This window comes from Thunnus thynnus, chromosome 11, assembly GCF_963924715.1.
Source record: "Thunnus thynnus chromosome 11, fThuThy2.1, whole genome shotgun sequence".
NCBI lineage: Eukaryota > Metazoa > Chordata > Actinopteri > Scombriformes > Scombridae > Thunnus > Thunnus thynnus.
Window position 1 is genome coordinate 2,256,580 of NC_089527.1, and position 15,902 is coordinate 2,272,481.

General features: G+C 43.9%; 1 protein-coding gene across 1 annotated transcript in view; it reads right to left on the reverse strand.

Annotated features, from left to right (window-relative positions):
- Positions 1–15,902, reverse strand: part of ttn.2 (titin, tandem duplicate 2) — a 252,950-nt gene that overhangs the window by 13,955 nt on the left and 223,093 nt on the right. Inside the window, exons 217-238 of the mRNA XM_067602773.1 lie at positions 15,561–15,857; positions 14,709–14,996; positions 14,306–14,605; positions 12,882–13,033; positions 12,645–12,795; positions 12,208–12,507; positions 10,191–11,957; positions 9,656–9,949; positions 9,255–9,542; positions 8,845–9,144; positions 8,287–8,621; positions 6,010–7,741; positions 5,555–5,857; positions 5,044–5,355; positions 4,381–4,671; positions 3,891–4,190; positions 3,248–3,389; positions 2,971–3,134; positions 2,424–2,726; positions 1,345–1,626; positions 585–1,178; positions 199–489 (exon numbers count right to left, since the gene is read on the reverse strand). Of these exons, the coding sequence (XP_067458874.1) occupies positions 199–489; positions 585–1,178; positions 1,345–1,626; positions 2,424–2,726; positions 2,971–3,134; positions 3,248–3,389; positions 3,891–4,190; positions 4,381–4,671; positions 5,044–5,355; positions 5,555–5,857; positions 6,010–7,741; positions 8,287–8,621; positions 8,845–9,144; positions 9,255–9,542; positions 9,656–9,949; positions 10,191–11,957; positions 12,208–12,507; positions 12,645–12,795; positions 12,882–13,033; positions 14,306–14,605; positions 14,709–14,996; positions 15,561–15,857 (9,186 nt within the window). The remainder of the gene's footprint in view (positions 1–198; positions 490–584; positions 1,179–1,344; positions 1,627–2,423; positions 2,727–2,970; positions 3,135–3,247; positions 3,390–3,890; positions 4,191–4,380; positions 4,672–5,043; positions 5,356–5,554; positions 5,858–6,009; positions 7,742–8,286; positions 8,622–8,844; positions 9,145–9,254; positions 9,543–9,655; positions 9,950–10,190; positions 11,958–12,207; positions 12,508–12,644; positions 12,796–12,881; positions 13,034–14,305; positions 14,606–14,708; positions 14,997–15,560; positions 15,858–15,902) is intronic.

The window sequence follows — 15,902 nt, forward strand, 5'->3', positions numbered from 1 at the left end:
CAGTTGGAATCTCTAAATCTTTTTGCATAAATCTGCAATCAGCTACATCTGTGCATCAATGCAAACAAATTGTATAAAATGTTCATAGAAGTCATTGTTTTTGATGGAAAATGTTTTTCTCTGGATCTTATAAAGTACAATTGCCAGTCTAATTAACAACACCTGTACATAATTATCATGTGTAGAAAGTCTCCTTACCGAGAATGATGACTTTGATGACCTCGGTTGCTGTGCCAATTGCGTTCTTCACCTCCAGCGTGTAGTCTCCTGTGTCATTGATGGTGGTCTCACGGATAACAAGATGGGTGTATTTGCCATTGCTGTCAATCTTGATGCGGTCCAAGCTGTCTTTCAGCTTGACGCCGCCAAAGAACCAAGAGCAGACAGGCTGTGGTCGAGCCTTGATGGGGATGTTGAGGTCGATGGGTTTGCCACGGTGCACATGGATGATCTTCTGAGGGATGCTGGTAATGTCGATCTTGGGCATCACTGGCATAAACAGGAAAAAGGTGATGTTGAGATGTCAAGTGAACAATTGTGAAATCATTATATATCTGTGTATGAGTCTTTTAATGCTGTCTTACCTGTGATCTCCTGAATGGTGACAGGAGTGACGGTGTCCATGGGCTCACTGGCTCCCCTGCTGTTGGTGGCTCGGATCCTGAACAGGTACTGGTCTTTCTCTGCCAAGGACTCGATAGTGTGCTGGGAAACAGAGGCCTTGACAGTGGCCACGGTGCTCCACCTGTCTGTACCCACCTTGCAGGCCTCTATGACATAGCCATTAAGCCTACTGCCGCCATCGTACAATGGTTTTTCCCAGTGCAGTGTGACTGAGGACTTGGTGACATCAACGATCCGAAGGTTCATTGGCACTGATGGCACCTCGCACACCAGCACGGCCTCAGATGTCTCACAGGGCTCGCCAACACCGTAAATGTTCTCTGGCAGGACTCTGAAGAAGTAGTGCATGCCCTCCTCCAGACCAGTGATCCTGAACAGAGTCTTCCTGCACTCAGTTGTGACAGTTTTGTATGACTTCATGTTGGCTTCACGCTTCTCTACGATGTAGTTGCTGACATGAGCACCACCATCAACACTTGGGACATCCCAGGTGATGACAACAGACTCCTTGGTGTAGTCTTTCACCTTCACAGAACCTGGAGGACCAGGAGTGTCTGTAGGAGATGAATGGAGGAAGAGAAGAAATTATTTTGTTTGCAAGTTTCTGAAAAAAAAGTTACCAGAACTGCAAAACTGGTGTGTCTGGACAAGGAAAAGCAGAAATAAAACAATAATTCAGCTTAGCATACTTGGTATCTGTGGAAACTTTGGACGACCTACCGTAGACTTTAACCAGGATGGTGGCAGTCTTCTTGCCTGACGGGTTCTCTGCCTCCACAACGTATTTTCCAGAATCGTAGCGGTCAACCTTCTCAACCATCAGCAAGGTGTAGCTGTCGGTGGTCTCAATATAGCCACGGCTCTGCAGCTCCACACCTTTCTTCCTCCAGGTCACCACAGGTAGTGGCCGGCCAGTGACAGACACGAACAGCCGCAGGGTTCCTCCAGCACGCAGACACACAGTCTTCTTTAGGTCATCAGCCAGTTCCAGGTCAGGAATTTCTGAGAGGGCATGGCAAAGTGAAAGAGTCAAATGCAGTATATTCACCATTTACTTCCCATCTTAATCTAAATCTTAAAATGAATTGTAACCTCAACATTTCACATCTCTGTAAAAAAAAACATCTGAAACTAAAAAAGTATAGGCTTTTAAGTGACACATTGTACAATCAGCATGTAGTAAATTGATTTAAGTATCAACAATAATGTTTTTGTCAAGTCCTGGAGTACAAAAACTTGCAGTAGGCATGTGCCAAATAAAAATATAGTAAAAGTGTTATCTCAATCTTAAATCATAAAATAGTATTACTGTAAGACTACTTTAAAGACTAAAACCATTTTTCTTAAAACATTTGTTTTTGAAAATGATAGGAAATCATGTAAAATTGTAAAATGTACTTAAAACATCTGATCATAGACAAAATTACATGAACATTAGTATAATAGGTTAACTGACTCATTTACAGTGTTTCTGGTGCTGGTATTGATATGAAACTGTCCCTGATAATTAAACTATTCAACAAAATAAATGTACAGTTTCATCTGTAGTTTATTTTCATGCCTCCGCTGACTAAGTACTGCTTTTTCCACTTTCTGCCATGAGAAATGTATTTCCCTGCATGCTGCTGTGCCCAGTCCACACTGTATGGTGTAAGAAGAGCTCCCCCTTGTGTATGTTTGTGGTTATTGTGATAATGACAGCACTAAAACACTCTAAAATGGATTATGGCAATTACTGTACATAGATACTTCCCCTGGATGAAAACCTCCTGACATTTTATCCCTCAAAGTCAACTCACCAATTCTCTCCAGCGGCTCGAATTCAGCGCTTGGTTCACTGAACTCTCCAGTCCCATTATTGTTGATAGCGGCCACCCTGAATCGGTACTTCTTATTGGCTGTCAGGCCAGCGGCCACATACTCGTTGGTCTTGAGAGCCTTGGAGGTGGCTCGGTACCACTGCTCGGTGCCCTCCTCCAGGATATCCACAACGTAGCCAGTGACATCTGAGCCGCCATCATACATAGGCCTGGTCCAGGTCATGCTGATGCTGTGCTTAGTGGTGTCTGTGATGTGAGGTATCGATGGAGGAGCTGGGGTGTCTGGGAGGAAAAGAAGGAAAGATATAATATGTTTTGATATATTGTGTAGCTGCTTGTTCAATGTCATTCAAATAAATTGATCATTTTGCCAAGATGAAGCCTGATATATTTGGAAACTTACGGATCTCCACTACAGTTTAAAATAAAATGCTTTGGGTTTGAACAAAGCCTGACCCTCAAAACCTTATATCTACCTCATTGCATATTTTCAAAATATAAGCCTGAAAACGGTTAAATATCTTACATGTGGGGTCTTTGCAGAGGATGTATGGTGAGGCGTCGCTCGGCTGGCTGTCTCCAGCTCTATTGACAGCCGTCACTCTGAACTGGTATTCACTTCCCTCCAGCAGACCCGTGATCTTCAGACGGGTGTCATAGACGGTATAGGTCCTATTCACCCGAGTCCACCTGTTACAGAGATGGAGAGAAAGGGATACAGTGAAACAGAGAAAATAAGCATCATTACTTCAGAAAGTGAAAACAAAAATTTCTCCATTTGGTCATTCAGAAGTCGTTCCAACCTGGTGCTGCTCTTCTCTCGTTTGTCTACGATGTAGTTTTGGATTTCACTGCCTCCGTCGCTCTCGGGCTTCAGCCACTCAATGATGACGTGTTCCTTACCCACTGCTGTGGCCTCTGGTGTGCCCGGCTGGGATGGGAATGCTGAGAGAGAGAGCCATGCCGGGTCAGAGTCACAGAAACAAAACTACATCTTGTTTAACCTTACCCAATACAAGACCTAATCCAGAATATATAATTGTACAAGGGAAGAAGAAATTATTCACATTGTTGTATTAGAGTACAATTCAAAAAATCTAACTTTTGAAATTAACATTAAAATTTGAGAAAATAGTCTGAAAACACAGACATTTATTTAGCTACTTATTTTTGAAATGTAAGTACATAAATCCAAAATTTGGAAAAATGTCAAGATGAACGAATAGAAGATGTAGAGTCACCTGCCACATGTCATCTGCATGCCAAGATTAGGAAAGTTTTGTAGTTTTATCTACATATTTCCACTATGCTGAATTAATATCTCCTGGGCTTTTCCTACACTCACTACACAAATTGTAAAGCCATACAAAAACATTTTTAAATGACAGACAGTTGCAATAGTGCCACCATGATGAAAAGTAATAATCAAAGGAGGCTGCAACTTACTGTAGGCATTTCTGGCAATGACAGGGTCAGACTCCAGAGGAACTCCGGGTCCAAACTTGTTGACTCCTCGGACTCTGAAGATGTACTCGTTGTTCTTGATCAGCCTGGTGCTGACACATGACAGCGTCTTGCACTCGGTCTCCATGATGACCCAGTTGAGGCGGCTGGTCTCACGGCGCTCCACAATGTAGTGGGAGACGATGTCTCCACCGTCCTCCAGAGGGATCTTCCAGGACACCGTACACTTCTCCTCCGTCACTCTGCTGATCATGATCTTATCAGCCGGTGCCCCGGGAGTGTCTGAGAGACAGAAACCAATATTTAGATCAGTGTTCAGACACTCAGCTGACACACTGCTTACAAATATTTTATCATTCTGTTAATGCTTGTTTTTCTGTTAAGACAATCAACTAAGAGATATAGGATAACCACAGTTTCTGAAGTAATGAGAAGACAGTTTCAGCATTGATGTCATGTCTTGCTTACTGACCCAGGACTTTAACATTCACGGAGGCTGTCTTGACTCCGCTGGCATTCTTGACTGTCAGGATGTATCTGCCTGTGTCGTATCTGTCGCAGTTCTTGATGACAGCCATGGCTCTGGTAGCGGTGAAGGTCAGTGAGTATTTCTCTCCGAGTTCCAGAATCTTCTCACCCTTCGACCAGTACACCGTGGGCTCAGGTTTACCACCCACAGCACCATCCAGGACAAGGTCAGAGCCAGCAGTGACAATGACAATCTCGGTTGTCAGTTTGCTGTCCAATTCTGCTTTGGGAGGAGCTGCAGCAGGAAAGAGACATTTACCATTTTACCTCCATAAATTCAGGGTTGTACATGAAAAATAATGGAAACAAAAATATACTGACATGCTTATTGTTAGGAAGCTCTATGTTCAACCGCAAAAAATAAACAACAATAATAATAAATATATATAAATAATAAATATTAAACTATAATTATAAATTTACTTGCAGTAAATATTTTAGCTATATTTTATAACATAGTTAGTGATGTTAGATAATGTTTTCATAAAAGAAACAAATAAAAAATAAATAAGTTTTAAGAAACAATTTTAAAGTTCAAGCTCTTCAGTGAGTTCTGGATTAAAATTAAAAAAATAAAACGAAATTCCTCGTCACTTTTTTAACTCACTGTATTCATCTTTGCATGTGACTGGTCCAGTGGTCTCGGATGGTGTACTATGAACACCAGCAGCATTCTTGGCGATGACACGGTACTCTAAGGTGTCTCCTTCTCCCAGGTTGGTGACGGTGAAGTAGTTCTCTGATATGGTGGTGTAGTTGCACTTCAGCCAGCGGTTGTCATCCCACTCATCAGCACTGTAGACTTTCCTTTCCACAACATAACCGACAATCTTGCTGCCGCCGTCGTTGAAAGGCACAGTCCAGCACAAGGACACAGAGGAGCGGGTGATGTCTGTCACCTCAGGTTTACCAGGAGGATCTGGGCAGGGAGGGGGCGTTTATTGTTATAACTTTAATATTTTTCCCAATCTTAAAGGCTTCATTGAGTTATTTTCTGATTTTTTGACCAATTTAACATTTTACCTGAGTTGATTAGATGTCTGCACACAAATACTCTATCAGTGATTAATTTATGTAATACATTTTTGTACTTCAGAAAACATTAATGTTTCCCTCACCAACAGGGTTGAGCGCCAGCACGGGTCTAGAGGCTTCGCTGGCCTTGCTGAGTCCAGCGAGGTTCATGGCGTACACTCTGAACTGGTACTCCAGGCCCTCGATCAGGCTGGACACCTTGTAGTGGCACTCCAGGCAGGGCAGCTTGTTCTCCCTCACCCACAGGATCGTGTTCCTCTCCTTCTTCTCAATCCAGTAGCCTGTCACCTTGCTGCCACCATCGGCATATGGCACGTCCCATTTGATGCTGATGGCGCTAGCGGACACGGATACCACGTCTGGGCGAGTCACAGGACTTGGAGGAACTGTGGAGATTAATTGGAGATAGGTATCCCTAATTTGACCTCATCTTAAATTACCAAACACATTTAACTTTGACATAATCCATAAGTATAGAAGCAGGACTATGTAGACTTTAATTATTTTTTGTTAATCGTTTGTGTGTGAACATACTTACCAAACGGATGTTCAATGACAACAGGAGTGGACTCGATAGACTTGCTGACACCAAACTTGTTTTCAGCACACACTCTGAAGGTGTACTCCATATACTTGGTAAGATGGGTAACTTTGATGGTGGTTCTCTTCACACTGGAGTTGACTACTTGCCAGGAGGCAGTGCCAGACTCTCGTTTTTCCACAATGTAGTTGGTGATGTCAGTGCCGCCGTCATCAGCTGGCTCAGACCAGGACAGGGTGCAGGACTCTGAAGAGACTCCAGAAATTTCCACAGGGCCAGTGGGAGGGCTTGGTCTACCTACCACAACCACACTCACTGTGAATGTCTTCACCCCAGCAGCATTCTCCAGGGTCAGGTAGTACTTGCCGCTGTCACTTCTCTTGCTGTCTTTCACTACTAGAGTGGTTCTCTCCTTCGTGGTCTTGATGGAGACTCTGTCACTCTCCTTCAGCTTCATCTCCTCCAACTTCCAGGTGACTTTGGGAGCAGGCCTGCCACTGATGGGGATATCAATGGTGAAGGTGTTTGAGATCTTGCAGGTGATGAGCTGGTTGGTGATGTTGCTGAGGTCGGCCGTGGGCTCAATGCGAGGCTCCCTGATGACCACAGAGCTGAAGGTGCCCTGTGGCTCACTGATTCCAGCATCATTCTTGGCCTTGACTCTGAAGTCGTACTCTGTGTTCATGATCAGACCCTCCACCACCATCTTTTGAGACTTGGTTTCTCCGCTGACAATCCAGCAGTCGGTGCCTTTGGCTCTGAATTCAACAATGTAGCCTCTGATGCGGCTGCCTCCATCATGCTCAGGCTTCAACCACACCAGGGAGGCTGTGGAGTTGGTGGTGTCGACAACATCTAGTCTCTTTGGTGGTGCGGGTTCTTCTGTGGCAATGATGGGCTCCGTCATCTCGTGAGGCTCTCCCTGGCCATACTGGTTAACAGCAATCACTCTGAACAGATATGGCATACCAATTTCCAGACCAGTTATTCTGATCATCTGGCGAGAGCACTTGGTGCTGACCTCCTGCCAGGCCAGGCGGCTGGCCTCGCGTTTGTCCAAGATGTAGTGTTGGATTCGTGATCCGCCATCATTGGTGGGTGCATCCCACATCATTGTCAAGGCTCCACGGGTAACATCTTTGAAGGTGATGGCTCCTGGAGGTCCGGGCGTGTCCAGCACTTTGACGGTGAATGTGATGGACTTGTGCCCACTGTTGTTCTCCAGGGAAAGAGTGTATTTACCGGCCTCATACCGTGTGCAGTTCTCGATGGTCAGAGTAGAGAAGGAATCTGTGGTGTTGACGTCGGCCATGACAGGTAGCTCACTGTCTACCTTCGTCCAGGTGGCAAGAGGAGCTGGTTTGCCGCGGAAGGCAATGTGGAGGGTAACAGTGCCACCGTTCTTCACGATGTGAGTCTGCTTGAAGTTGGCATCAATGTCGATCTCAGGAGATGTAAGTCTGTCCAGAGCCTGGACAGCATTAGGCATTACAGAGGCCTCACCCTCACCAGATCCATTCACTGCGCTAACCCTGAACTTGTAGAGCTCTCCAGGCACCAGGCCCTTGGCAGTGTATCTGCTGTGGATGCAAATCTGGCTGTTAACTCTGTGCCACTCTTCGAGGCTGGCCTTGCACATGTCAATATTGTAGCCAATGATCTCCATGCCACCATCGAAGACTGGCTTGGTCCATTCCAAGGTGATTGAAGATTTGGTAGAGTCAATCACCTGATAGATAGACAGAGATAGAAAAGAGAATAGTTTAAAAAACAGCTTCTCTCAAAACTTGGTATACCCAAGGTTTTACCTAGATTTTGTCCTATTTTTGCTTTCTTGACTTTTCTTACTACTTAAATTTTTTTTGAGGTTTCTTCTTTAATAAAACAGCGAATAATTCTTTCAATGCTATAGAGCAAGTTTTTTATGTAAGTACTGAAACTGTTCATACAAAATAAGTTTTCAATAACTGATATATCTGTCAATATATAGAGTATGTCTTTGTAATTTTTATTTTATTTTTTTATTTGTTTATTTATTTAACAGGGACAGTGCATATTAATAAACATTGCTGTAAATGCGCCAGAGTTAGCCAAGAGGCTATTTTTCATATGTAGTCCCTGGACAGATGTTACAGATTCACCCTAAAAACAGAATATGAAAAATATGAAAATCCATTGAGATATGTTTTTCTGTTGAACCTCTGCACTGTTTTAGAAGAGCAGCTTATATAAATGCTTCTGGCTCGATTGTATGTAGCATCCCTATAAACTTACCTTGATCATTGAGGGGGCACTGGGAGAACTGGTTGGCTCTCTGCATTTGAAGAGCCTGGAGGTGCTGCTGGCCGGTCCAACACCAGCACCATTTTCAGCCATGACGCGGAACTCATACTCATAGCCCTCAGTGAGCTTGGTGACACGGTGCCTCAGCTCTGTGATGGGCCTCTTAGCAGAAACCTTCAACCAGCGCAGACTCTTCTTCTCTCTTCTCTCCAGGATGTAATGTTTGATCTCGTTGCCTCCATCTGACCTTGGCCTGGTCCAGCACAGGGTGATGCTGTTTCCAGTCACATGGGTGGCATCGGGGGTACCAGGGGCATCAGGCACAGCTGAGCAGGGGAGCAGAGAATACATTTAGTTACACAAACCATGTTTTGAGTAATGAGCTACACTGAAGGAAGTTTTCTGTCAATCTAAAACTTTCAGGTGCAATAAATGGACCTGTTGACAATGAGTTGGGGAGAGGGTGAACGGGTGATGTGGTGATTAGATAAGTTTGCAAGGTTTGGTCAATGCGTCAGTCAGTCACTACCTAGCAAGTTATTTACTTACTGTATTGCATCTGTGCAATGATAGGAATGGAGTCCAGGGGTTTGCCAACTCCAAACTTGTTGACAGCAGAGATTCTGAACTGGTACTCATTGCCCTTGATAAGGTTGGTGGCGTTGAAAGAGCAGGCTTCGCACTTGGAGTTGACCATGGCCCAGGAAATCCTGGATGTCTCCCTCTTCTCCACAACATAGTGGGTGATGGCAGAACAGCCATCATTTTCAGGAGGGTTCCACCACACGGTGCACTTCTCAGCTGTGATGCCGGTGAAACGAATGGGACCTTCAACAGGCCCGGGGGTATCTGAAGAGAAACAGGGGATAGAATATATTAATTCAAAACCTGCCAGAAATATTGTGTATTATCAATTTTTAGAGGCAAATATTTCAACATAATCAACAGGATTTGCATACCTTGTACTCTAACATTGGCATCAGCTTTCGTGGCACCAGAGCTGTTCCTTGCCTCAACCGTGTAGATGCCGCGGTGGTTCCTGTCGGCATCACGGATAAACACACTGCTAGTGCCAATGCCAGTGGTAATCTCAATGTCAATCATGGTCCTCTTGTCGATCTCTTTGCCATCCTTGTACCAAACAACCTGGGGGACGGGACGTCCGGTTATTTTGCAGTTGAGCTTGACGTTCTCTCCGGCCCTCAGGGAGAGGACCTGGTCTGGAGACCACTCGATCTCAGGAGCAACTTGAAATGCAAAGAGAGTGAACACATTAGGAATCAGCACAATCATAGTGATCTGAGAAACTTAAAATGTTCAACAGATCATTTAAGAATTTTTTCAACATGAGAATACGTACTGCTCTCATCCTTAGTCATAATGTATCCAGAGGAATTAGATGGTGGACTGACTGTGCCCACAGCATTCCTAGCGATGACCCTGAACTCAAATCTGTCTCCAGGGGACAGACCAGTCACAGTAAACTGGGTCTCGCTGACATCAGTGAAATTGCACCGCAGCCATTTGCCTCTGCCTTGGCGCCTCTCAATGCTATAGGCCACAATCTTGCTGCCTCCATCCCTCTTGGGGATGTCCCATTTTAAGGTGACGGAGTCTCTGGTCACATCAATGCAGACAGGGTTGCCAGGTGGGTCTAGGTGAGAAGAGATAGGAGCAATTTATCTATAGTGTTTGTAAAAATCTTGGAGTAACTCAGGAGTAAAAGAGCAGGCTACACACATCTTGAACACATCTCTATACAAGATGAGCAGAGATAACACTGATATCCATCTTTGCATCTGACAGCAAACGAAGATTTCTCAAAATGTTGGACTGTTGATTTCAGTACAAATATAGTTCTTAACACAGATGTAGCATTTGGAATGAGTACTCACCAACAGGGGAGATAGCGAGAACATGCTTGCTCTGTTCGCTAACATGGCTAAGTCCAGCGTTGTTCTCAGCATAGACTCTGAAGGAGTACTCCAGACCCTCAATAAGACCAATGATCCTGTATTCTCTGTTGGAGATGATGATGGTGTTCACTTTCTGCCACAGGAGACTGTTCCTGTCCTTCTTTTCTACATGGTAGCCCAGAATGGGAGATCCTCCATCAAAGTCTGGAGCCTCCCACTTGATGGTCATACCATCGCTGGTGATGTTGTAGGCCACAGGCTTTCCTGGAGAGCCTGGAGGTTTGAACTGGTGTTGGGCAACAATGTCAGAAGAGTTGAGTGCTTCACTGACTCCGTACTTGTTCTCTGCACGGACTCTGAACTGGTACTCTGATCCCATTACTAGGTTGGGAATCTTAAAGGTGGTCCTGACAACACTGGAGCAGACCATCTTCCAGTTGGCGTGGGAGGTCTCACGCTTCTCTACGCTGTAGCAGGTGATCTCACCACCTCCATTCTCCTTGGGCTCATCCCAGGAGATGATAATACTCTGGGCTTTAATCTCATCAAAGCGGATGGGACCAACAGGCACAGAGGGGGCTCCCAGAGTCACAACATTAATGTCAAAGTAGTTCTTGATGACTCTATTGTCCAGAACCAAGGTGTACTGCCCGGCATGCTCCTTCATGGCTCCTCTGACTGTGACTGCTGTCTTGTTGTCAGTGGTCCTGAAGCGAATCTTCTCACTCTCCTTCAAAGGCAAGTTGTCCTTTAGCCAGCTGATTGCAGGCCTTGGTTTACCTTTGAAGGGCAGCTCAATGTGGATGTTCTGACCAATACGAACAGCCAGCTCTCCACTGGGGTAGTCACTGAGGCTTGCCTCAGGTGGAATGATGAAGTCCATCACTGTAATTGGACCAATCTGAGAGAAGTCACTGTTGCCTTTCTCATTCTTGGCGAACACTCTGAATTCCACTTCAGTGTTCTCCTTGAGTCCTGTTACCTCACAACTGCACCTTTTGCATGTTGCACCCAAAGTCCAGGTTTGTTCTTCCGTGGTTCTCTTTTCAATTATGTAGTCAGAGATGTGGCTGCCACCATCATGGTCAGGTCTGGTCCACTGCAGAGTAACAGAGGTCTTTGTGGAGTCAACCATCACCAGGTTTTTAACAGCTCCAGGAGTCTCCGTGGCTCTGACAGGCTCACTGGTCTCACAGGTGTCGCCCACACCATACTCGTTTTCAGCAGATACACGGAAGAAGTAAGCCACATTCTCCTCCAGGCCTGATACCTTGTAAGTTGTGTTGACACACTCATCAGAAATCACTTGGTAAGCTTTCATGGTGGAGGCCTTTTTCTCAACAATGTATTTAGTAACAGGGGAACCACCTTCAATGAGAGGAGCCTCCCAGCTGAGTGTCAACTTTCCTCTTGTCACATTCTTGATCATGAGTTTCTGGCAGGTAGAAGGACTGTCCAGAACCTTCAAGGAAACTGTGATAATCTTGGGTTCTCCTACACCATTCTCAATCTCCAGCAAGTATTTGCCACAGTCATCACGGGTGACCTTGGGGATGAGGAGAGTGGTGGCACGCTCATTACTGGTGATTGTATAGCGGTTGTCACCGGCTATGTTACGGTCGCCACGGCGCCAGGTGACATTGGGTGTGGGGCGCCCCTTCAGGGGAATAAACACCTCCACATCACGGCCAGCCCTGGCTGTGTACTGGGTCGTCATGGGAACGTCCAAGTCCAAATCAGCCTCCTCTGTTGGAGAGAAGTATAACCCAAACAAGGGCAGAAAATAATTATATTAATAATGGCATGGTTATAAGCCATCAGAAATAATAATATACTTAATTGTGGTAAGTTGGAGCTAAACAACATAGCTACTTATTACTCTAATGAATGCAAGTCATCTTTATTATCAATATGTTTTTATCTTGATCATAAAACAAATATGAACAGACTCATGTCATATGACATTACCATAGAAGGTGTTTATAAAAATACACACCCAAGATATCTTTGGCTTGCACTGGCTGGTACATTTTGATGTCTTCTCCTTTGCCCTTGCAGTTGACAGCAAAGACTCTGAAGAAGTAGTAATTTCCAGGTTTGAGGTATGACACCACATACTCGCAGGTTTTGACCTCCGGGTTGATGGTCACCCATTCTCTTTCCTCTGAGTTCATCTGGTCCAAAATGTAGTGTGTGATCTCACTGCCACCATCATAGACAGGCTTCTCCCAGCTGAGGGTGATTGAGGTCTTTGAGGAGTCAACCACATGCAGTTTGGATGGCTCACCAGGCAGATCTGGAGACAACAAAAGGACACAAAAGTTGTCAGCAACTAGTAGTTACATAAGAAGGTATTTTCAGTCATTAAATCCTATGAGGGATTTCCTCGTAGGATAGTGTCATAGTGGCGTTGAGTAGTTATTTAAAGCATACCAATAGGGTCGTAGGCTTTGAAGAGATCAGAGGCTTCAGAGTAGTTTCCTGCTCCAGCCTTGTTGACAGCACAGACTCTGTACTGGTATTCATTGTTCTCTACAAGGTTGGTGACTTTCTGTCTGGTGTCTCTGATAGTGCCCTTCACCACCTGAACAAAAGAGGGATTTTATGGTTCAACACACACACATTAATTTGTCAGCTTTTACAAATCATCAGAGGTGTCTGAGAACCAACCTTGAACCACTGTAGACTTTTCTTCTCCCTCTTCTCCAGGTAGTAGCCGTCAATGTCACTACCTCCATCCAGTGCTGGTCTTTCCCAGATCACTGTCATGGTGGACTTGGTGATCATGGCGACTTGAGGCTTGGATGGCTCACTGGGAGGAACTGTTGTAAATCAGAATGATCAGGTTAGATTAAATTACAACTCATCTGTCTTTTGCGCTCTCTGTGAAGCTTTGCAACATATTGTTTCCTGTGGGCTTGAATTATTTTTCCTGTTACAGTAATAAAGAAATATAATAATAAATAGTACATGGACACTTAGTCAGTTTTGTTGCTAATAGTCTACACCACATCAGGGTTGTACACAGTGAAACATTGCAGGGGGTCAAATTTAACCAGGCCCATTTAAATAATGTTGAATTTTGTTGTTTTTGTATAATTTAGTTTTTTCATTTAAGATCTTGTATAATTTGTTAAGATAATTGCATAATTCATTTAGGTTTTTTTCACAGCAAAATCTTGACTATTAAACTGTGGTAATCGAACTCTGAATGTAAAATTGAAATCCTGAGTTTTAGCCTATAAAATGTGGACGATTGTGAACAACTTCAGTCTTTTAATTCAATTTACAGTAATATTTTATTTGTCTTTTATGGCTATAAATACCTAATCAGGAAAAAGTAATTATTTATTTGATGTCACTGAAGTCTGGCCAGGTAATTAGCCTAAACTAGGGCTGCTTCAAATGCAGTGTTGTAAAATTTGGATTTTGTAAAATCCAAATTAGGATTTTAACAGCCAGGATGAGACAATAAATCACCAAAAGTTTCCTCTAGTCATTACAATATTAATAATTCATTTATTATATTTTTTCTTAACATGAAATATTCTCAGTTAAATGTGCAGGGCCTGACATGGTGAAAAAAAACACTAACAATACAATAACAATACGATGATTAGGAATTATTTGTTTAAGACAGGTGTAGCACTTTGCTTCACGTTTGGTAGGTGTAGTGGTCCAACTCCTACCTTTTTGAAATTTAGGTTCCCTCTGTAAGTAAGTTTTATTCTGAGCTTCAACTTGATCCCTGGGTAAATCCTCGCAAATAAGTAATAAGTAAGAAAAAGTAATAAATACAATATGCTATGTTAAAGCAGAGACACTGGAATTATAACATTTTTTTGTCTTTTTGTAATTCCAGTGTCTGTGGCTATTGTCAATCTCTGCTGCGTGTATTTTCTGTGTGGTATACAGATTTGATCTTGGCTGGCCTTACCAAATTGGTTTGTCTGTGTGTATGGTAGTGTGTGTGCGACAACTTTTAAATCACAATGTTATGATGGTAGAGGGTTCAATGGTCGTTGAATGTCAGCCCTACTCCAGATTGAACAACAGTGGTTGTAATTGGCGGAAAGTTTATTTTGTTTACTTACCAAAAGCATTCTTGGCAATGATGGGCTCAGACTCCAGTGGGTCTCCGATGCCATACTTGTTGATGCCACGCACTCTGAAGATGTACTCATTGCCCTGGATGAGTCTGGGCACGTTAACGATGCAATCAACCAGTTTCTCTGAGACAATGGACCACATGACCCTGCTGGTCTCTCTCTTTTCCACAATATAATGGGTTACCATGGCGCCACCCTCATCAGCGGGCGGTGACCACATGATGGTGATGTTGTCAGCCGTCACCTTCTTAAACTGAATTTCTCCAGCAGGGGGGCCTGGTTTGTCTGTAAAGGGGAGGGATGTATGCACATGCATCAGGGTCTATAATTTAGGATAACGGGCTTTAAAATTAATCATGTGTTTTTTTGTTAAATAATATTTGAATACCTTGGATGAGCAGTCTGACAATGCCACAGGTCGATCCCAGGGAGTTCTTCACCTTCACTTCATAGGTTCCAGAGTTCAGACGCGTGGTTTCCCTCAGGAACAAACTGGTGGACTCAAATGTGTGTTTGAAGGACAGCTGGCCACTGGTCTTCAGCTCTTTTCCATCCTTGAACCACTCAATAGTGGGAGCAGGTTTGGCAGTGATGTTAAACTTGAGTTCCACATTGGAACCAGCCTTGTGCTTGACCTCGTTGAGATACTCCTGTGGGATTTCAATCTCTGGGGCACCTGGATGATTAACCAAAACAACAGATGGGTGAGTTCAAATTCTGATGTTGCCCAGTATCAGACAGAATTGTCAACTCATTACACTACATTTGGTAGAGTGGGTGGATTCTAAGGTCTGGACCCAGGCAAGTTCTGATGAATATATGCACCAAAAGTTACATTCTACATGTGATGATGTAGAAAGAGATGAGGGGTCAACTCCTTAAGTGCAAAATCACAAAAGAATATCAGAGATTAAGGTTTTTATCCAAGTGGACGAAATGGACTGGAATTATCTAGAAGTGTATATTTCCAAGATGTGATATCACAAACTAATAGTCTAAGGCCCACTTGTTGCTGCAATATTCATTGTGTTTGCTGTTCTGAGAGCCAGTAGTGGGACTAAACGTTTTCATAAGATTGGCACTAGAGAAAAGGGCCTCCGGAGTGTCCAAAATGTAAAGTATTCTTTGAGGAGAATGAATGAACTCAGTAAATTTCACAGGGATCCATATTTTGGAATAAAATGCTCAAAAAAAATAATTCAGCCAATTTTTTTTTGATTTTTCCTTTGACCTCACATACCATAGGTGTCTACACATGTGGCTGGTCCAGCGGTCACGGATGGGTTGCTCACTGAGCCAACAGCATTCTTGGCCATTACTCTGAACTCATATGTCTCATCCTGGGTCAGGCCAGTCACAGTGAAGCGGGTGTCGGTGATGTTGGTGAGGTTAGCCTTGGACCACTTGCCACTGTCACCCTCTCTCTTTTCAATCATATAGCCTACGATCGGGGATCCACCATCAAAGTTGGGCTTCTGCCAGGCCAGGCTAATGGAGTTCTTGGTGATGTCACTGATGCGCAAGTTAATGGGTGGCTCTGTAGGAATAGACAGTGAGCACTCATGATAAGACAACAATTTAT